The sequence below is a fragment of the Neopsephotus bourkii genome, unplaced genomic scaffold (genome assembly GCF_033783945.1).
Source record: "Neopsephotus bourkii isolate Nb327-2 ecotype Australia unplaced genomic scaffold, CSIRO-AGI_Nbou_v1 NB_1768, whole genome shotgun sequence".
Taxonomy (NCBI): Eukaryota; Metazoa; Chordata; class Aves; order Psittaciformes; family Psittacidae; genus Neopsephotus; species Neopsephotus bourkii.
The window spans coordinates 1,977,951-1,999,296 of record NW_026902242.1 but is presented as its reverse complement, the minus strand read 5'-3'; the positions used below and the strand labels follow the sequence as shown (position 1 = coordinate 1,999,296).

Genomic DNA, 21,346 nt, shown 5'->3' with positions numbered 1-21,346 from the left:
GTATTGCATCATATCATTCACGTCATAAATTGGCTGTTTCAGATTAGGCCAGTGATATTGATATAGTCTAGCGATATGCTGGTAATAGAGGCATGAAGTACAACAGCAGTGGAGGGTTGTGGGGTTTCTGTCTGTTTAAAGGCTTAGTAGATAACAGATATTAGTTCATACATACATAGACACACAAAGCGTATTCTGTATTCTCTAAAAATATCTCTAGCTGCATCACAAGGAGCATCCAAATACATAGGCTAGTTATGACTTTGGGAGGAGAAAAAGCCTTTTATCTGTTTCCATTTGGTGCCCTTTTAGTCTCATTGAGTATCTAAGGGAAAACCAAGCATCTCATATCTATGTGCTTAACATCTTTCACATTAATCTTAATGGTGTCCTTTCCATACTAAACAATCCTGGTTGTTCCTAAGTCTTGATACGCAGATAGCCAAAATAAGGTGAGCAAATACCTGTTTAAAAATGGTTATATTTTCTGACAGCTTTGGGGTTTAATGTTGGAGGATAACTTGGAATATCTGGAGTCAAATTTGGCCTCTGTAACAGCCCGATAACAGCACTTTGACAAAGTGGCTCTGAGGATTTAGTCACCTGTACCTGGCTAGACCTCTGCTCCTCTGTGCTCTTTGGCCCAACTTTAACCTTTCCACACCACTCCTTGTGGCCAGAAGCATATGTTCCCATTGCCTGAGTTAGCGCCAAAGATGCATTTACAGGTTGTGACATGATTAGGGCAACAGAAAGGGACCACCTGAGTGACTGGTCATTGCAGACTCGCTTTGATCCTAACCTGCCAAAAGGCTTAAATTGTGCTGACTTTGACATGTGTTACAAATTAAGAGCAGCCAGTTTAACTGTCAATACATAGCCAAGCTATGTATTGGTACACAGCCTTAACTGCTTTGATGACTCAGGGCCTTGAACAGATGTGAAGGTGTACACTGGGAACAAACTGTCAAGAGAAACAAGGTTAACTTAATGCAGTCAGCATGCAGGAAGGTAGGTATTACCTGTTGGGGCGAGTGGAACCTCTTCCACACCTCCACTAACATATGTTGTTATAGGCTTATTTAACTCCTGGGGTAAAGCTGCCAGAGCACTGAAATCATCCATAAAATATACCATTCTTGGATTAAAGGCAATCTGTTCAAGCTCTGCCTTATCCGCACTCCTAACTCCAACAGCAAAAGTCATCACTCCGGCCCGAGCTAATGCATTGGAAACTTGGAGGAAGGGATCAGCAGACCTCCCTGCCGTCACCAGGACTAGGACCTGCGGCACTTGTTCATTTATTCTGCTCCCACCAGCTTCCGTGAAGTGATTCAAAAGCACAAAGTTCAGTGCATAGCCAGTGTTCAGCACTGACCCTCCCTTGGGCCTCAGTTGCCCCATACGTTGAATTATGTCTGATTTGGTTTGGTACGAATATAGAAAGAACTCTGTTTTAGGAGTGTCACTAAATTGCACTAAGCCAACTCGGATTTTGTCACTGCCGACATCAAGGTAGTTAACTAGGGTGGCAACAAAGTCACGCACAAAGGGGAAGTTGGCATTTCCGACGTTGAGTGATCCATCCAAAAGAAAGATGATATCCCTTTTGGTTACTTGAACTGCAGTAGAGCACAGAAAATAACATGAGACATCACAGAAAACAAACATGGATTATTTTTTGTCATGTGTGCATACAGCGTACGCTGTACACGCATGTAAACATGGTTAGATGGAAGGATGAGAAAAAGAGATGGGAAAGAGTGTAATCAGCACAGAAGTAACAAGGACCTTGCTGGAAACAACAAAATTGGGCAGGGGAAGTTTCTGATGTGTATTGAAAAGTCTTTTAAATGTCAGGTTTATCAGTGGGGCTTAGACTCTGCCATGGCAGATCTTTTCAATGGCTGCCAGTACCAGAGCTGCATGCTCTGCCCCAGACCCTTAGCCATCAAAAAGCAGCTTCATTGATTTTGGTGGAGCAATACTGAATTATACCTATAGACATCTTGCTTATCTGCAAGTCAACGCACAACTACTTGGGCCTTTCTAACGAAGCTTTAGGGAATGCTTCTGCTTTTGGCATTTTAAGTGGGCTTTGACACCCAGTACTATCACCACCTTAGTGACAGCAATCCCCCATTCCATGGAGATGCTGCCATGCATCCCCATGTAGAGAACCATGTACTGCCCTGCAGTGACTTCCATGGTCATGCTGTGCAGCCAGCAGCGGCTGGTCTGGGTTGCAAGGTTAAGCTCCACTTGTATGGGGAAACGCTTTTGCCAAGTAACCATTGTGGTTGGTATTTTAAGTGGATATTAAAAATACCTTTTACTGATGGGCTTAGGAAAGTTGGTCCAAACCAGACTACAACAGCTGCTTGAGCTACCTGCTCGTTTGATGGCTACATATAGTGCAGAAAACTGGATGTTGACGTCTGCAGTTATGGTCATACATTTTGTGGGCTGTTGAAAGGGGAGAAATTTCCCGCTTCTGGCCATAACCAGCCAGTTCTTAGCTCCTTTTTTAAACTTAAGTCCTTCCTGGGCTGTCTCCCAGAAAAGTGTGATTCAAGGCCCAGGGTGAGGCAGTATCTAGTTGAAACAAAGCAGACTGCCCAGTGTCAAAATCAGTATGTTACTAATAACAGCCATTCTATGGAGTAGGATATGATTACTTGCTTATGGTGTATGTGAATAGCTGTGAGTAAAATAGAGCAAAAGGACTGGAAAAAGAGAGAAGCTGCATGAATGAGCTTTACAGAACAAGGAAGTCTGGGAACACTTTAAATTTCCATTAAAGATTAGAATGCCAGGCTTGTGTATAGCCATGCAAAACTGCATTAGCAAGAAACACGTTCCAAACAAAAAAAGCTTATTAAATGATAAGTACCGTGATATTCATCTTAATTAAGGACAAGTAATGGCAAACTGATTTTAAAACGCCTGGTCTGCTCCTCATGTACAACGGCCATCAGCTTTCGTTCCTTAAGGACCCTTTCAAAAGCTGCTTGTTTTGCACCATGGTTTACTATTGAAATTACTTGAAGAAACTAAAAAAAATAATGGACATGGTTCAACACCCATTTAAACCAATGGGAACCTCACTCCTGACCTCATCAGGAGCTGGAGAAAGTCTTGGTTTTCAATGTTCATACGCCATAAGACAGAAATGCAAGGTTCAAATACGATCTAGCATTAGTTCAACCTCAAACAACCCTATTAGGAAGAAATCCTGAGAAATCTGGTATATCTGTACTCAGCTAACCACCTCTGGAGATGCAGCAGAAACTGCCTGAAAGGACATGACTAGCAACTGGATTGCTTCCACATGACTGATGTCAATGGATGTCAAAGGATCCACTGGCTTCACAGGGCTTTGAATCACCTTCTAAACAGATTAAATGAAAACCAACACTGCTATAGTCTCATGCATCTCTTAGGGCTTGAGCTGGGTAAATGACAAGAGAATTGTAAATGTGTTCTGAAAGGGTGAGTTGCAGTCAGTGTTAGGCCACATTTGTGTGAACGTCTCCAGGAACAAACTTGTTTATTTTCTTGGCACTCAGAAGAAACTTTCTTGAGCAAATCTCCCCCAGAAATGATTCTCAAAGAGGGGAGATATTTTAACATTCACAGTGTGTCCTGCTCATAGATCACGCAAACCCTCAGCGAGAGAAAAAGCCTCCACTGTATGATTTCAGTACCTGACTAGTAAAGCACACCTTTCATTTCCAGGCCTTTAAATGTTGGTGACAAATATGGGATGGGACAAAAATCTCCAAGAAGCAATGACAAAGCTGTAACAACAACCACGCTACCAAATCCACCGATCTATTCCTGCTCATTTTGCAAATCAAAGAGACAACATTTAGTTATGCTGAAACATGTGCTTGATGCTTTTTCCCCCTTATATCCACATGTCCTAGAATAAGGGTTGACAAACATAAACTGTATTAGAAACAGGTCATTAATTACCTGATGGCGGTTCTTGGATAATCAGTCCTCCAGAGAGTGTCCTGATAGGCGACAGCACTTCAGGAAGAATGGCTTGCATGAACTGGACACGGAAGTCATTCGGATTGAACACAAAATCTCTCTCACGGGCAATCTCTTGAAGTTCTGCCAGGTCGGCATTTCTTGACCCAATGGCAAGGATCACTATACGGTTCCTTTTCATCTCTGCTGCGGCTTGGTTAACAGCATCCATGGACTTACCGCCAGTAATGAGCACCAGCATGGGGAGCACCCCTTCTTCCATCCTGCACCCAGCAGGACTGGTGAAGAAGTTGTTCCTCACAAAGTCCAGTGCCGAGCCAGTGTTCAGTGCTGTACCACCCATGAGCTTCATTCTCTTGACATTAGCCATCACATCCTTTCTGCTCTGGTGGGTGTTAAAATAGAACTCTGGCTTCACAGTGTCTGCATACTGTGCCACCGCGACTTGGATCAGGTCAGGTCCAACCTCCAGCCTTTGGACAATTTTGGCAACGAAATCACGAATTGCATTAAAGGGGGCAGTCCCCAAAGCAGTTGAGCCATCTATCAGGAAGACTATATCCTTCTTGTTCACTTCAATAACTGCAAGTAATGCATGAACATAAAGTTAGCAGAAGCCTTCACCACACAGCAGATCAGTTCTAAGTCACCAGTTCAGCAACACTTAGGACTTCTTGTCTGTCTGAAATACTGTTACTCTCAACAACTTTCAAAGTCTCTTGCTTTCAAAACAGAATTATTGTCTGAGTTCTAGCAGAGAGTTAACAAGAAATATGAATGTTTTCCCTATCTAAAACACAGAAGAGTTTAAGAGCTGCAAGAACTGCACTGTTCATAAAACAATATTAAAATGCACATACATGTCAAAACAAGAAAGGCAAACAGGAAAAATCTTGGTACTCAGCTGGCACGTGAGTTAAAATAAGAGGTGATGCTTCCTCTATCTGCAGTGGAGCCATCAGAATCATGCCAGAGCACGGTTTGGTTTCAGGAGGATTAGGTTCCCAAAAGCAATGACACGAGAACAGTCTCCACTTATTCAACATACCTGGACTGTGAGTCTTCATATCCTACATCTTTTTCCTTATCTAACAAAACCAAGTTATGATTTTTCTTGGCACAGCTAACCCAGCCATGGAAGAGCTGAATCATATTCTTGTTGCCATGTCTTTAACAAAACAGGTTCCCTACGTTGTAATCTCTGAAACTTTATTACTGACTACGTCAAAGGAAACAGAACAAGCACAGTTAGCTTTCCAGTTCCTGGGCTAAGTTTGAAGGAAGACAGTTAGCAGAGAAAAAAACCCTGTTGTAAAGCATTGGAACCAAAGCACCATCATATTTAATACAGCAAATGTACACACAAAAACCCCAGTAAATATTAACAAGACCAATACCACTGTGATAAAAGCATTATAAGTCATTGTCATGGAAGATAATCTGGATACCATCTTTTATACAACCCCACTCACATCATCACCTTCCCAATTTCATACCATTTAAGTGAAAAAGAAAACCTTGTGTTGCTTCCAAGTTATGCTGGAACATTATGGATCATTGTATTATGTTGGACTTGCAGTTTCCTTAAATTGCCAAACCACCTAAGAGCTCCTGAGATGGGGTCAATATTTAAGGTGGCAGGTCCATCGCCTCCCAAGCTTACCACTATGATCAGCGCACAGCCCAGGGGAAGAGGAGACCCAGAATCGGTGGGATCTCAAACCCCTCAGGGCGAGCGGAAGCAAACACTCATGTATGGCCTGGATGGCAAAGGGCAGCCCCTCAGCCCATCAGTGCTCCTCTGAATGGAGGCTATTTACTTTGGAGTTGAACAAAACCAAAAGCTTTGGCTGCAGTCCTTCTTGGCTGGACACCAGCTGGCTACAGAAAGCAGTGTTCCCATAGGCTCATCTCCATCAGGTTTCTCATTAGGAGTAAGTGCCATGAGACTGGGCTATCCCAAGGAGTGATTTAGAGCTGAAGATAACATCCATGACTCAGCTGCCTCTCTGTCCTCAGTCCCCAAGAGACCTGCCTCCAACACCAATGCAGTCTTTTGCACAAGCCTTTCTCAGTCTTGCTAGAAGTTGTTTGATTAAGGACTGACTGTCAAAATATGAAGATTAGAATAGCCCACCTTGGTGCTGTCAGCGACACAAAGTAATGAGAACCTGCACAAAGCAAATCTGGTGGTACCCTCCACAAAATACAGCCTCACATGAGCTGCCAGTGACTTGCAGTTGGCTGCCCAGGTTGTCAGAACAGAGCTACTCACAAAGCCACAAGCACTCATTTAAACAACCATTTTCCCAGAACCATTATATCCACCACTCATTCTCTCAGCTAAGTTTTTTTCATCAGTTGCTCCAAGGAGAGGGCTGAAAACAGGAAACTTGCCAAATGGATAACGAGGGCTGAAATCTCTGCTTTTCATCATCCAGGAGAGATGTCCAAAGTACTTAGCTTCTCAGCAGCTAGATACCCAAAAATGGAGACCCTGAAAGCTTTTGACTTTTTATAGAGTTTGTGGGAAATAAGGAAGGGGCTTTGCAAAGATGAGGGAGCAGGAAAGGAATAGCTCCCTCCACTCCTCATTTCTCTTGCAACTCTCAAAGCCTGCAGTATGTTTTATATAAGGAGGAGAGGAATGCAAGAACCGAAACCAAAGCCCACAGAAGGAAACAAACCATGGTGTTAATTACAATGGATACAATTAAAGCAAAAGCATTTAAGCAATCCTATACACGTCTCATAGGACTGAGCCCAGTAAAGCTGATGGCAAGTCTCCCAGGACTTTCAAAGGATTTCAGATCAAAGCATTATGTCTTTGACTCTAAAGGCTGGGAATGATGGAGGATGCCAGCACTGAACCCAGCCCTACATAGTTCCCTCCTCATTGCAATCTCAGCTATCTTTGGTGAAGCATCTCTCATAATTTAGTCATCCGGGATCCCCAGCAGTTAAAGGAAAGGGGAGAAGAAAGTCAGAAAGGCACTTTGAGGTGTCTATTCATGTCAGAAGAACTAGTGTTCAGCCAACACTAACATGAGAGCTAATGTGAGGGCTAATGTAAGGTGGGGTGACTTCAGTATTTCACATGGAACGCTTGGCACCTCAGTGGGTTTGGTGTCCCTTTTGGGCTGCGGTGTGTCCCACACCAAATGCTTTACACTGCAGATTTCCAAGGCACTGACATGAATCAAGCAGAACAGTCAAAATGCATTTCCATGGGTGCTAGGGAAAGGAAATTCCCTAAAGCTCCTTTGGAAATACCCATTTTTCCATTTAGCATATTCATCTGTATGTAATTGCACAGGCTGATGTTATAGTTGTACCTACTACAAATGAGCTGGCATTTTAAGAGACAAATATAGAAGTGCAGATGAAACCAAATACAGCACGTTTTTAATCTCACCATTCAAACTGTTAGAAATCAGAGGGGCAGAAAGAGAGCTTTTCTATTGAGCTACATGGGTCATGGCATGCACATTCTAGCTAGGCAGGCAGACTTTAGCTTATTTAGCAAAATACGGTTCTTGTGACATGCTACCAGCAAAAGTTCTTTATGTTCTTTCCTGGAATAATCAAGGCAAGGTCATAAAATGATCTTTCAGGCAAATTCCTCCGTTTGATTTGAGCCACAGGTCAGCAATCATGTTTAGGCATAGATCAGCAAAGACATCTGGAACACAGTTTTACGTGTCAACATACATCATGAAGTGAACAGTATGTACAGAACTCCAGACTGGCACTTGGATCCCAAAAGGACTGCTCCCATGGAGCATCCTGGTAATTAAGTGCAGCAACTCCAGCCTGGCCCTTTCCAGGAGCCTCTGAAGTACAATGTGCTGTGTCTTCCATAAAGCCTCTCTATCAGTAAATTTAACTTAGGCATAAAAACATAGGGTGAGAAACTCCTAATCGGCTACTTGTGAACCCAGATATTCATTATTCCACTGCATCTGAGCTAATGCTAGTCCAGAAACAGTATCAATAAGGACTTAAGAGTGACAAAGTGACTTAAGTGGAATATTGACACCTACATTTTCTTTTTCCATGGCCTCACAGTAAATTTTCTCAGCTGATACACTGAAGGGAAATAGATGTTAGCAAGGTAGGGATTTCACTTCAGAAGAACTAAAGGTTGTTTTGCTTTTTAAGTTCAGCAACACAGGAGTTTCACCATTTTCCCAAGGACAGTGCACAGTTTCAATGAGGTATGGAATTTTACTGTTTTAGCAAGCTGTGAAATAAGGATCCATTTAACATCTCTGATAGCTTCCTCAGTCAAATTTCATTCTTATGACACTCAACTGGCATATAACGTAAGCTAATGTGACATAGATGTTTTCAGAACTGACAGTGGTGCAGGATTTATTCCTAAAGTCCTTACATACCCCAAAAAGTATTATATGAGATTTTTTTATACCCTGCTTGTGTATACCCCATGCCATGCCAGTGACTGACACACAACCTCACAGCTTTCAAAAGGTAACTCACTGGGCAAAAGCGTTTCTGCCCATCAGCAGCAGTGTCCTTCCCACAACCACAGCACAGAGATTCATTGCAAAAGGGAAAAAAAAAAAGCAATTAGAAAAATAAGTATGTTTTTCAAGGGTGCAAAAGCTCATTCATTCATCACAATGGAACAGTCTAGAAAGGCATACATACCTTCAGTCACAATGGTTGGGGCCTCTAACAAAATGAGTCTTTGGGCCACTCCAACAATGTTGGGCAGTAATAATTCTCGAAGAGCATCAAGGTTACGGATATCCAGGGCAGTAAATGCGAAGTTTCCATCAGTAGCAATCTGCTGCAGCTCTGCACTGTCAGCATTCAGGACCCCAATGCTAAACGAAAATATACTAGCTTGCTTCACCGCTAACAAACCCTCTCGGATATCATCACTAGACTCTCCACCACTTATCAGTACTAAAATCTGCGGCACCGCTTCCTCTATCCTGCTGCCTCCTGCCCGGGTGAAGAGGTTCTCCACCACAAACTCCAGTGCCGCACCGGTGTTCGCTTCCTCGCCACCACGGAAACTAAGTGCCTTCACGGCATCCAGAACTTCCGCTTTTGTGGAGTAGCTGTTCAAAGCGAACTCGGTTCTGGGTTGATCACTATACTGCACCACCCCAATGTGTATCTGCTGAGCTCCAACTCTGAGGCTTTCAATCAAATTTACAAGGAAATCACGTATGGCTTGGAAATTGACACTTCCGATGTTGTCTGATCCGTCAATAAGGAAAATAAGGTCAGCAGACTCTTGAGCTTTAAAAAAAGAAATGCAAAGGTGAAGGCATTAAAATGGGTGATTACATGCGGTTGTACAGTGTTCTGACATGTTTCTTGGAAAAACAGTAAGAAACACGAAAATGAGCAAACAAAACACATGTTCACTGAGGAGGTTTGCCTCTTAGTTCTGCATTCTGATTGAATAAGAGCCCCCAGCCCCAGCTCAGTAGCATCCACTGCTGGTAAAGAGACATAACCTTAGCAAGTGGCTGCAATTACACAGGGGTCAGAATAATTGGCATATGAGGAGAAAATTTGGCAAAATACATTCTTTTTTTCCAATCTAAATCCATTCCATCTGTGGCCAGTACTGTCTCAATACTTAGAGCCAAAAGGAAAAGGTGAATTCTGGTGATAATTCACCCTGAAGACAGTGGGTGAGGACAGGGAGATTTCAAGAAGGTTTCCCTCATTACACTGATTTTTACTTTTTAATGGAAAACCCACTGTTATACTGGAATCATTTTATTGGAATCATGGAAAGTTTCAGCCTCTCTGTTGCAATTCTTCTGTTTTGCTGGTTAAAAGCAGTGGCTGAATTTATTGGCTTCTCCCACCATGAAGGATTATTATTCCAAATGCCTTTGTTAGAAACAAGTGAAAAGGTCTCAGTTATTAATCCTGCACTGTAACTCTTTTACCAGCAGCCAGCATAGACACAGTGGTACTGCAGACCTGCACAGCTGCCAACTACACCAAACAATTGTCTTACTTGAGTTACTTCGCACAAAGCTGCACTGATTATCGATGGAGGGGTTGGGTTGATATTTTTCATACAGACTCTGGATATTCAATCAGGGAATGCAGAATCAGGTTAAAACAGGGTGATGAAATCAGTCATGACACAATTATCCAACTCTAATTGTTGTGACCATACCCACATGATCACAAGCATCTGCTGAGAATATACACACTCCGAAAACCCCCCAACCTTTTATATGGCATGAACATGATTATGAAGGGGAAAACATTTTTTGCTGTGAGACTTACCGAAGCAGACCAAACATGCCCTGGTGTTTGCTCTTACTCCTTTTGCTCAACTAATTATACCCATCAATGTCACCAAGAGCTGTGTGCATGCAAACAGGGGTAAATAGCACCCAAAAAACATGCTCAGACGTTTCCATGCAATTACTCTCCAACCTTGTGAAGAAATCAAATTTCAGACTATTTGCAAATGCACGGTCTGTAAATCCCACTCAGCTCTCAACTTTTAAAAGCCAAAGGTGAAACCAATAGCAAAACTGGCACGGAGTTTAGCAAGGCCAGGGATAAACCTGTGGTCTTTGCTATTAACCAGCAGTGGTAAAACCACTGGTTTTGGTTTGGTTGGTTGTTTTTTCCCCTGTTTAATTGTTCTTCTAGTAAATGTTTTCATAAATCATGATGCCACCAAGAGATTCAAATGCTACCACAATTCCAGCGACTAAAGAGGAGGTCTCCAGGTCATCATCACTTCCCTGGGCCAACTCCATAGCCACTGTTGGCTTTAGCATGGTTCAGAATTGTAAAGGACTGCAGGATTTGTTTTTCCATTGAGTCAAAATTTAGGGGTGCTTTGTGCTGGTTTTACTGTGCCATTTTCAGGTGGGATGTACATGTTAAACTTCATCGTATAAATGAAGGGAAAATCTCAATGTGGTTGTACCCAGCGCTGCTTTAGATACCCTGAACATCTTTTTGAGGAACAAGGTTTCAGACACCAATGGGTGCCATCACAGCAGCACAGGTCACTCCCTCAGGAGAGAAAATAGATAGGGAACAGATATATTGGATAATGTGTCATCACTGTAAAAAACCTTGTACTTCAGTGCACGTTTATGGAACAAGCTGGTGCTGGAGAACAAATAAAAGCATGCTTGTTACACAACTAAGCAAGGAGGGTCAGATGAGACAGACAGCTCAGGCTTAACAAATACATCAGGGCAAACTTGGGTCTGACTTTCACATTTATTCTAGTCAGCTCTGGGGACCACCAGAGACCAACAACTTTGGTACTCTATACTGGAAGCGCTATGGGACTGGGGGAGGGTGTTAACATTTCTGTTTCATATCAGGGCTCATTTTAGCATAACTTCCATGGCATTTTTACACATTTCAGGCAAACGTTATTTGTACCATATTTTGCACATTCTTGTGATCCAGTGTTTAGGACCTGTAACATCTTTTCCTATGTTTCCTGATATTCCATAGATCACCCATGCAAGTCATACAGGGACAAAATGACTGTAGTAGGATTAACTTAAATTTGGGTTATGGGGGAAGGGAAAACGCAAAAAATCTCTTGGAGTAGAAATGAACTTGAAAATGCATGATAAACACAAAGGAGGCAATTGCCTTTAAAGCTTTTAAAGAAATGTCTGCGATTACAGATACTCATGTACTATTGGGTTACATGCTGGTGTGCCCCTGAGGAGGACAGCCAGCTGCCAAAGAGCAATTCCCCTGTGATTTCAACAGGGAAGCACTGTGGTCTTCAATGGAGAAGCTGCAAAACAGCCACTGCAGTGCTGTAGCTGATTGGGGTAACACTCATTTTCACATATAGTGACATGAATTTCTTAGAACTGGTGAACCTTATGTCACCTTTCTGGGGCAGCTGCTTTTCCTCCCTGTGGCTTTCACGTGATCTGGATATTTGCCCTGTCAAGCACGTTGCACAATAAAAATACACATGAGCACAGCCTTTTGGTGTTGCTCAGTGTCATGCAGTGATGGAGAGCACTCAGTGGGGCTGGCGTGAGGGTTAATCAGGCAAGACAACACAGGCGGATTAATGTTACACTGCCTCATTACACTGCCGTTGCCTTACATCACCCCGCAAGCTATTGACCTTCAGATGGAGTCTCAGGAATAAAAAGAAAGGTTTGATCTCTGGGGCTTCTGCTGTGAAACACAACAAAGCTGCCCAAAGGGCCCTTTCCATGAACAGTGAAAGGCTGGAGGAAGTGTCTTGCTTTTTTTCCAGGCAGATTTGGTCCCCAGCTTGCAGTCAGCACAGATCTGTTGAAGCCCAGGTGGTCTGAAGAGAGGTTTCAGTCACAGGAAGGGTCCAGCACTCCAGAAGGTGGAAGCCATCAGCTTGTACAGAAGGCATTTGGGTGGTGCTGCAAAAGGGGCTCTCCAACCACACACCTTTCTCCAAGCACATGAGAAGAGAGGCTAAGGGCCAGCTCAGGGATGGGGTTTCAGTGGAGAAGGTCTCCACCAAACTGCTTTTCGTGTCTTCTATCAAGAATGACTTTCTGGAGTAGCACATTGCCTGATTCCCCTGCTCGCTGCAAGGGGACATTCCGCAAGGTGTCCCTGCAGCCAGCAGTGACCTTCTCAATCTTGAGGGGTTTTGGTCAGGGACTCAAAGAATCATTGCCACAGCTAATGTGCTCATCCCCTGTTTGTCTGCCTTGGGAGTGGATAGGATGAGGCAAGTTAATAACTCTGCAGAGATCCCTGCAGAGTTATTAACTTGAGCTCCTTTCCATGCCATGCGTGCAAAAGGATGGTCACAGCAGGTCGCTGCCCATCCAAGGGCTCCTGTGCTACCTCCTGGGATGCCAGCTCAATCTGCAGGTGACAGCACGCTCGATAGCTACAAACATGGGGCCACATGCTTCAAACCTTTGTTTTTAAACCTCTTGAACGTCCATCTCAGTCTTGCCCCTACAAAGGCGCAACACCAGCAGATCCCATGCTGATGGAAGCCATCAGCAGTCAGCCATTACCTGTGATGTCTTTAACCAGTCCTTTGGCTCCAGCCTTTTCTGGAGTCATGGATGAACGGACACTCGCCACTAAGTCTCCAACTATGCCGTGGAGAGCGGTAATATTCTCTAGGTTGAAAAGGTGCGTATCGAAGGGTTCGCTTGCTATTTCCTGTAACTCCCCTTCCACTGCATCCTGCACGCCGATCGCAAACAGGTTTACATGGGCTGATTTAAGGACAGATGATGGCAGAGCCACATCATCCTGGGATCGTCCGTCCGTTAACACTATAATAACCTGGGGGACACCTTCACTGGCTCTGCTTCCAGCAGCTTTAGTGAGATGGTTCGCGATTAGGTACTCTAATCCTTTTCCAGTCTTGGTGCCTCCCCCCACGTAAGGCATGTTGGCAATATGGGACAGGATGTCCTGGGTAGAGGGGTAGGTATTTAACTGGAACTCTGTGTGGGGGTTTCCGCTGAACTGGACCAGGGCAAAGCGAAAATCATTTCCTCCCACATCTAAAGCTTTTACAACATCATACAGAAACTCTCGAACCAGTTGGAAATGTTCCTTCCCAATGCTCCAAGAGGAATCCACTAGAAATATTATATCAGCCACAGCAACGCGTTTGACAGCTTTAAAAAAACAGATGGGGATTTAGGATTTTCTATCAGTCAGCATAAGCAGCATCCTCCTCCTTCTCGCCCAAACAACCGACAGCCTCTTGTGCATGGTGAAAGTGAAGCTCAGCTTCCCCTTATCGCCTGCAGCACAGCGGGAGGTGCTGGAGAAAAGCCAGACAACCATCAGCACCCTGACATCACAGGCACTGAGGGACAGGAGAGGGCAGCATGCAACCTACCCTTCCCAGGGAGGGGGAGGCAAGATGCTTCTCCCCTCCTGGACCTCACTGCACAGCCCTGAGCCATACCCCTGCAGCTTCACGACTGAATTCAGGCTTGCTCAGCCCCTAGCTGCCCGTGGTTACATGCAGATTTTTTGCTGACTCAGGGCTTTACTGCCTCTGTGGCAGTGCTCAAGCAGGAAGGGCTGCTCAGTTTAAGAAGCCTGGGTGCTGGCAGGAGTTTTCCATACTTTTCCTGCTGCTAACACCCACCTCATGACATCAGCTCTGGTCCCAGAGGCACCAGTGCCTTTCTAGAGGTCGGTGGCAGTGTTTTTCTCACTGCTAAAGCTCTCCAACACATGCAAGGAGGGCAACACGGCTCTGCCCAAGAGAAAACCTGCTTGGGACCAGCCGGGGCGCACGTCCTGCACCCCTGTCCCCTGCAGAGCATCCTCAAAGGCATGCCATTGGCCAGAGACATGCTTGGGAAGGCACCACATGTATTGGCCAGGGTCTGAAAGGACCCTCAGCTGGGTGGGAGCTGAGGAGAAGGTGAACCACAATGGACCATCAACATGCATGTTAAAAACCAAAAGGTGTGAACTACTGGCACGTTTGTACAGGCAAAGTCACAAAATGCATCACAGTCTTACCTGCTTGCTGCTGAGCATGAAGCAAGCAACAGCCTGAGAGTAGGACATAAAACACTGCCTCAAAGGGCAAATGTCGGTGTTTCCTCATTTTGGTCTTTTATCTGAGTTTTCCTTTTATTATCCTTATTTTGAAGCACCCAACGTGAGACCTAGGGTAGGAAAACAGGGAGAGTGAGGAACAGTGGTAGGGCTGGCCAGGCATGGGTGAGACACAAGTTAAAAAAGCCGAACTATGGGGTTTTTCAATGCTTTTGTGCACTTTGATAGGGTAAAAAAAACCCCAAACCTCTAATGCTGTACAGAGTCTGCTCCTAGCAAGCATTTCTTTGGAAGAGGAATCATTGCTCACATAACTGACATTTAATCACCCCTGTGGACTTGGATAGCTTTTGTCTTGCCTGTGCTGCCCCAGGTAATATCTAATACATAAGAAAATGGTCAGGTCATGTTTCTACCACCAACCCTCAGATCTATGGTAGCCTCTCACCTGCATTACCCTCCCATGGGTGACGAGCTCCAACACCTTGCCGAGTGTGTTCTCTCTTCCTGCTGCCCTTTCTTACTTCATTTTTCATGAGCAACATGACCGCAACTTCCCTGAGCACCCCTTTTGCCTCAGCTCACCTCTTCAGCTGCCCCAAACATACAAACGGATGTTTCATTACTCCAGATCCAAGTGAACCATGTGATCAGGAAGAAGCCCTTGGCCTCCCACGGGCTCACAGCCTGATCATGTTCTGGAAAGGCACCAAGAATACTATTTCATATGTTGGAACCAGAAATAAAACTTAGGCAAGTTTCTTATCTGTGCTCCCCCTGGTGAGCCTCCTGAACCAATGCCTTCTGCAGGAGAGCTGTAGTTCTGTCGTCACAAAGACAACAAATTCATTATTTCATGTTCACTTCCAAGCCTACAGAGCAGAAAGCAGCAAGGTTTGCTTAACTGGAAAAACATCCCTGCAGAAGAGAACCCAGGGATTTAATAATTTTCATTCCCCCAAAAGAGGTCAGTTACTCAAATGAGCCAAAAGTGATTCACATGCATCGAGCTATTGACCAGGTCATCGTTTGAAAATGACAGAAATCTAAAAAACCCCAATTTTCTTATTACCATCCTTGAGAACTCCACCAATCCAGAGAGTACGACCAATACATAAGCCTTCAAGAGTTAGGGGGAACACTAACCCCCTGTTTAAGAAAAGCCATGTTATTTACAGATATGGTCATCACTGGCAAAGCCAGAAACAGAACTAGGTGGTAGGAATTGGAGTGTGACCAGCAGGTCGAAGGAGGTGATCCTGCCCCTTTGCTCTCGTAAGACCTCACTTGGAGTACTGTGTGCAGTTCTGGTGTCCTCAACATAAAAAGGACATGGAACTGTTGGAAAAAGTCCAGAGGAGGCCACGAGGATGCTCAGGGGACTGGAGTACCTCCCGTATGAAGATAGGCTGAGAAAGTTGGGGCTGTTCAGCCTGAAGAAGGGAAGGCTGTGTGGAGACCTCATAGCAGCCTTCCAGTGTCTGAAGGGGGCCTATAGGGATGCTGGGGAGGGACTCTTCATTTTAGGGACTGTAGTGATAGGACAAGGGGTAACAGGTTGAAATTTACACAAGGGAAAGATTGAATATAAGGAAGAAGTTCTTTATTGTAAGAGTGGTGAGGCACTGGAATAGGTTGCCCAGGGAAGTGGTGAATACTCTATCCCTGGCAATGTTCAAGGCCCAGCTGGACAGAGCCTTGGGTAACATGGTTTAGTGTGAGGTGTCCCTGCCCATGGCAGAGGGGTTGGAACTTGATGATCTTAAGGTGCTTTCCAACCCCAACTATTCTATGGTTCTATGAATTAGGGAAAACTTGGTAATAAACATCTGACCAGCTGATCCATCTTCCCCTGAAGAGCCACTCCTCAGGGCTATCAGAGGGAGCCAGCAGAAAGAATTCCCCCAGTTTCCCTGATGGTATTTATCAATTATAATGATACATTATCATTTATCAATAATAGTATGAGTCAGGCAAAAGTCAGTCTCTACCTTTCCCCACACTCTTGTTAATAATAACAACAGTAACAACCCCACCAGGCGGAGACACATTCAATAGGCACCCAGAGCCAGCAGAAGCATGCAGTATTCATTTAGATGTGTCAAGTCTTCCCTCCTATTGGCAGCTCCTCAATTTACAAAGGCAGCTGCTGCAGCCCAAGAGAGGCATTACTGTCATTCATTAGAGATCATCCTTGTCAGCTGGCACCTATTCTTCCCCTGGCACCTCCCAGTGCCTCCAGTGGGAATAAACCTGCTGTGCTGATTACAGCTTGCTCCCTGATTTCACCCAAAGGATGCGTGGTTGCAGGATGGGTGCTGCTGCAGAGTCATCCCCTGAGCAGAGTGGGACTCGTCATCAGGGGCTGCAGCAAGACCAAAGGAGAAGCAGCTGGGTGCTTTTAGAAAGGGGTGGGTGAGGAAGTTACCTTCCTGTGAAGTGTGGCCCCTGGGAAAAAGAAGGAGCAGCAAGGACAGCAGAGCAGCTTTTCTGTAAGTGGTTTCTTGTGGGGGTTTGGGAGAGATCTGAAGCTAGAACTTTGCCTGGCTCTGGCTTGACTGAGCCCACAGTGAACCCTTGGCTCTGTGAGAAAAGTGGATTTAAGGTAGTAGATGATGGCAAGTTTGTTGCTTGGAGGGCAGTCTGGCTTGGCTGAGCTTGCCTCGGTGGGGCATGGAAAAGAACTGGTTTGCTTGCTGTATTAACATTGGTCACATTGTATTCACACGGGTGGCAGAAGCTGGAGGTGCACCAGCTTGCAGGGGGTGGAGGGTAAAACCAGGGATGGGAGCATATGCTTATTCATTTCAGTTCTTGATTCTGGCAAGTATCTGTTTTGCAGTTTTATTGCCCTGTGTTCTTGGTGTTTTCAATAAGAAGTCTTTAACGAGGTAATTCTGTATTTCTATATTTTTATTGTAAGTCCCTGGTATTCCTAGAGGGTGGAGGCTCTGGTTGAGCTTTTCATATGACCACTGCAAGCTGAGAAAAATGCTAAGAATATGAACTACTGAATGTCTTTAGGGAAGGAAACCATTGTCATGAGCTATTAAGAAGTAACCCCTAAAGCTGAGAGGCCAGCCTCTTAATAACCCGTGTGCTAAAAGATTAACTTGTGGTAGTCTTCAGTAATCTGAAGGGTTTATGTCTCTTTAGAATTTATATAGTGTGTGGTAACCTTTTAATATCACAGTATGTCCTCCATTTCACCAGGAGATACGCATCTGTTACTAATAATGCTCTCAGAAGGCAATCATTCCTGCCACTAACACAATGAAGTGATTTCCTCAAGTATTTTCCCCAGCAGCTATTTTCCCCCTTATCGCATACTTCTCTGCACATAAAGTTTGACTTTTTGCATAATGTTTTTATTTGACTGGATGTTTCAAATCCGCTTTCTGATCCATCACTTGTTTGTGTGTGCTTTTTCCACTAAAGTGTAGTTAAGGTGTAGAAGTGCAAAGCAGATTGATAGACTTGGAAGACAAAACATAAAAGGCAGGAAAAATATACTACATCTGTTACGTATTGCTTGGCTTCATTCTGTGTGCCTCTCAGCTGGACTGGCTGGTTCTGAGAGGGAGGGAAAATGGGACTGGAAATGCAATGTGTGCCATGTGTATGTACAGATGGGTGCAACGGCAGGTAGGGAGGAGAGCTAAGGTTGCAAACTACCTCTTATATCTGAACTCCTAGCTGGGTTGTGTGTCAGGCACTGATGCTATCCATGGTCTAGTGGGAGGTGTCCCTGCCTGGAAGGACACACCTTCCAACCAGGGGGCTGGAACTGGAGGAGCTTTAAGGTCCTTTCCAACTCAAACCATTCTATGATTCTGCCCTGAACTGTAATGGAAGCCAATAGCAAAGCTTGAGCTGTCAGAGGGTGTTTTTGTCCTAGTGTTTTGTAGTTGCTGGATGATTTTCCTCAAGCCTAAAGGACTGAGCTGGGCAGAACTGACTCCTGAGGTGTGATGTGGTTGTGCAAACTGCTTCCATCAGCTCTCCCTCCCATGGCATGTTGCTGTTTCAAGGGAGGTGAGCAGCTGCTGGCAAAAGACAGAAGACCCAAAGCAAGCGTGGTAGGCAGAGCCATGATTTGTGTGCTCTTCTGGGGACAAACTGTCTGGATTTGGTCTTGGCCTGGGGCAATCTACGCAGCTTTGCTAGCTGGCACAGGCAGGGATCTTTGGGCTGCCTCACTGCCACAGACCACAGTATATGTGGTCCAGCTTTCCTGCCCAGCCCTGGGGCATCCTCAAAAAATAGCTTGAATAAAAACCTGAAAAGCAATTGCAGCCCTTCAATTCCCTTGTGAGTGTGGGGTGGGTCAGCTTGTGCTATGAGAAAGAGGTAGGTTTGTGCCTGGGTCCCAGCAAGTTTTCTGAAAGGAGATCAGCCAGGACATGAGGGAGGGCAAAGCATCCTCCCACAGATGCTGTGTCTTCCAGACCCCTCAAGGTCTACCCCATGGGGATGTCAAGGTCAAAACCAAGGGGCCTCTGCCTACCCCTGTATTTGCTTTGTGGGGATCTCCCCTTGCCTCATCACTCAAGCGGCCCAACCAAACTGCTCAGCCTGACATCCCCTTGATGTGGCTGTTCTCTGCTACCTACATGCCCTTGGGAGGCAGCAGTGAAGCCATGAGGCTGCTGTAAGCCTTGCCAGCAGCTTAGAAGTGGACACAGGCCTCACAGTACAACTCTTTGCAGCCCAAACAGTGGGATATACAGCCAGTTTTGGCTGTGAAAGGAAAAGGGTGAGAAACAGCTCCTCAAACCCTGATGCGGAGCCGGAGTGGCACAGATTGCACTCTGGAGGTGATGCCCACTCCTCTCAGCTGGATGAATCCCCTCTTTAAGTTTCTCTGCACTTGGAGCTGGGTAAAATGGTAGTCAAAAGCCACTCCTGGCAGTGATTTGGGCAGCTACGAGGCTCAGTGCTGTGCTAATGCTTCTTTCCCTATGAAATAGCTCAGCCACTCAGTAAAGGGACATAAGTGTCCCAAGCCCCTAACTGGGCCACGCCTTCATCAGAAAGCTCTAATCCTACCTGGCCCTACAGCCTCCTGCAGGAGAAAGGCTATTTCTGGAGACTCAGGATGAGCTGTGTGGGACAGATCCTGGATTTATTAATGACTCCTCATGGAGTCATTTCAGTTTGCAGCAGCTGTTTGAAGGGTTTCCATTGATGTTGCTGCCATCTGGCACTGATGGCATGGGGAAGGTGAGGCTTGTTGGGCTCCTGAAAGCATTTCTTCCAGCAAAGGTAGACCTGAGTGTTGAAAGTAAACCAGCCTAAAAGGGTGGAGAATCTTCCTGCTTTAGCAAACCACTTGAGCTCTGATTTTTGAAACCCAGCATTCACCAAAGCCATGAGTTATTTTGCATTTATATCCTATGCAGGCAAGTTCCCTGGGTGCTAGCATTTAATATGAATCACATACTCTGCTCTTATAAGCGTGCTGTTGTCCTAAAATCTGGTTGTTTTCTTAATCTCAAGACTGAGACTAAAATAGGAGTCATTAATAGAGGAAAGGGAATATTTGCTAAAGAAAAAAGAGTTAAGAGGAAACTCCCTCACAGATCAATGACTCTTTATGAACAGTAACCGAAGCCTCCCACAGCCTCTCCACCCAAACAAATCGGCTGCTTAATGTGGAACACAGATCACTTAAAAAGGTGGAAAAAGTGATGGGGATGCAGAGCGGTGGGGCCGCTGTGATTCACAGCGGGGAGCAGGCAGGCAGGCAGTGCCACCCGCAGCCAGCCCCGCTGCTGTGCACGCCCAGCACGGAGGCAGGTTCATCCTCTTGCTGCAAATGTAATGCATCCAGGCTGGGAGGACACAGTCCAAGGCTGGCAAGGCAGTGCAGTTACCCAAGTCTGCACGGATGGAAGGAATAAGATGTTCCCTTCCCTCCTGTTCCTAGACAAGCACGTAGCAAAAGTTAGGAGAAGAACAACTTCCCCCGCACACACTTGTAGGAATAGAGCAGGGACTGGTTTCACCCTGAAATTAAGGACAGTCCATGCATTTGAATGGAAAATTGTAAAGACGTTTGGGAAAAAACAAACCAGAAACAGGGGAGACTTCTGACCAAATTGAAAGGGATTGAGTGATGGTGCAGCAGCAGAAAGCATGCAGCCCTGCACCCCTGTCTTAGCAACACCTCTGCAAAGCTGAGGGTAGAATGAGGAGATAAGATTGGAGATGTAAAGCCTGTTCCTATGAGCTCTCTGGGAGCTCTGTAACTGGGGAGGTGCAGAGCTGGGTCTCTCCTCTCCTACTGCATTTGTATGTGACCTTGGAGAAGCGCCCCAGATTCCTGCAACAGCCTCCGGCTGGAGATGTGTCTCTGGCCTCCGGAAAGCTCTTAAATGGGCCACTGTGCCCCAGAAACAATGCTACATGAGCACAGCCATTATCCAGCTTAAAGACTGATTTATTTTATTTTTTTAACTAGTAATAATGGGGTAAAGGCAGAAGTTTGAGAAATGCAGAATTCCTCCCTTGAGAGCATGCATGAATCATCCCAGCAACCAAAAATGAGAGAAGAGTTTCCCATTGCACCCACTGGAACCAGAGTGGCCTTGGCCACCTCTGCTCCAGCCATATTTATCCCCTGTGCCTGGTCAGGAAACCAATTTGGCAGTAGCTGTTTCTCCCCCCAGGCTCTGTTGGGAAAGGAGGCTGAGCCGAGAGGGGTGGTGGTGGGGTGTCTCCAGGTTTAATCATAGCCACCCCTTTGGCAAGAGCATTGCTGTGTGCAAATCCCTGAGGGCAGCTGGGGATATGGGGGGAAAGG

At 45.3% G+C, this 21,346-nt stretch overlaps 1 protein-coding gene across 16 annotated transcripts in view; it reads right to left on the bottom strand.

Annotated features, from left to right (window-relative positions):
- LOC133225979 (collagen alpha-1(XI) chain) overlaps positions 1-14,646 on the bottom strand; it is a 462,534-nt gene extending 447,888 nt beyond the window's left edge. For 9 of the 16 annotated variants that reach the window (XR_009729340.1, XR_009729341.1, XM_061378981.1 and 6 more), the window contains exons 1-5: positions 14,503-14,646; positions 13,020-13,637; positions 8,671-9,273; positions 3,979-4,581; positions 1,023-1,622 (exon numbers count right to left, since the gene is read on the bottom strand). Coding sequence is in view for 14 of the 16 variants with exons in the window: in XM_061378981.1 (XP_061234965.1) it covers positions 1,023-1,622; positions 3,979-4,581; positions 8,671-9,273; positions 13,020-13,637; positions 14,503-14,590 (2,512 nt within the window). In the remaining 2 variants the exon portion in view is untranslated. The remainder of the gene's footprint in view (positions 1-1,022; positions 1,623-3,978; positions 4,582-8,670; positions 9,274-13,019; positions 13,638-14,502) is intronic. The other 7 variants (XM_061378984.1, XM_061379002.1, XM_061378987.1 and 4 more) reach the window with 4 other exon arrangements.
- Positions 14,647-21,346: the final 6,700 nt, after the last annotated feature.